The sequence below is a fragment of the Phaethon lepturus genome, unplaced genomic scaffold (assembly GCF_000687285.1).
Source record: "Phaethon lepturus isolate BGI_N335 unplaced genomic scaffold, ASM68728v1 scaffold49812, whole genome shotgun sequence".
Lineage (NCBI taxonomy): Eukaryota > Metazoa > Chordata > Aves > Phaethontiformes > Phaethontidae > Phaethon > Phaethon lepturus.
In genome coordinates this window covers 2,191-2,438 of record NW_010526495.1, presented here as the reverse complement: position 1 = coordinate 2,438, position 248 = coordinate 2,191, and the positions used below count along the sequence as shown (strand labels likewise).

The 248-nt window shown below is 68.5% G+C and overlaps 1 protein-coding gene across 1 annotated transcript in view; it reads right to left on the bottom strand.

The window, feature by feature from the left end:
- Positions 1-44: 44 nt before the first annotated feature.
- The window catches only part of LOC104617688 (formin-like protein 1), a gene marked incomplete at its 3' end in the record, with an annotated part of 2,257 nt that continues 2,053 nt past the window's right edge, over positions 45-248 (bottom strand). The window contains exon 6 of the mRNA XM_010283070.1: positions 45-183. Coding sequence (XP_010281372.1) covers positions 45-183 — 139 coding nt within the window. The remainder of the gene's footprint in view (positions 184-248) is intronic.

The following is a 248-nucleotide window of genomic DNA, read 5'->3' as shown; positions in this document are numbered from 1 at the left end:
CAGCGGGGCTGCAGCCTGCCGCGACCCCCCAGCCCGCTGCCCACGGGCGCTACCTGTGCCCGCCTTGTCGAGGAAGTGCAGCTCGGTGTGGAAGCCGGTCAGCTCGGGGTACTTCTCCGTGATCACCCGCACCAGGTAATGCAGCAGCGTTTGCTTGCGATCCGTCGACTTCATCTCCAGGAGCTGGGAGGAAGCAGCGTCGGCCCCGGCCCACAGCCCACCACCCCACCTCAGCCCTGCTCAGGGCA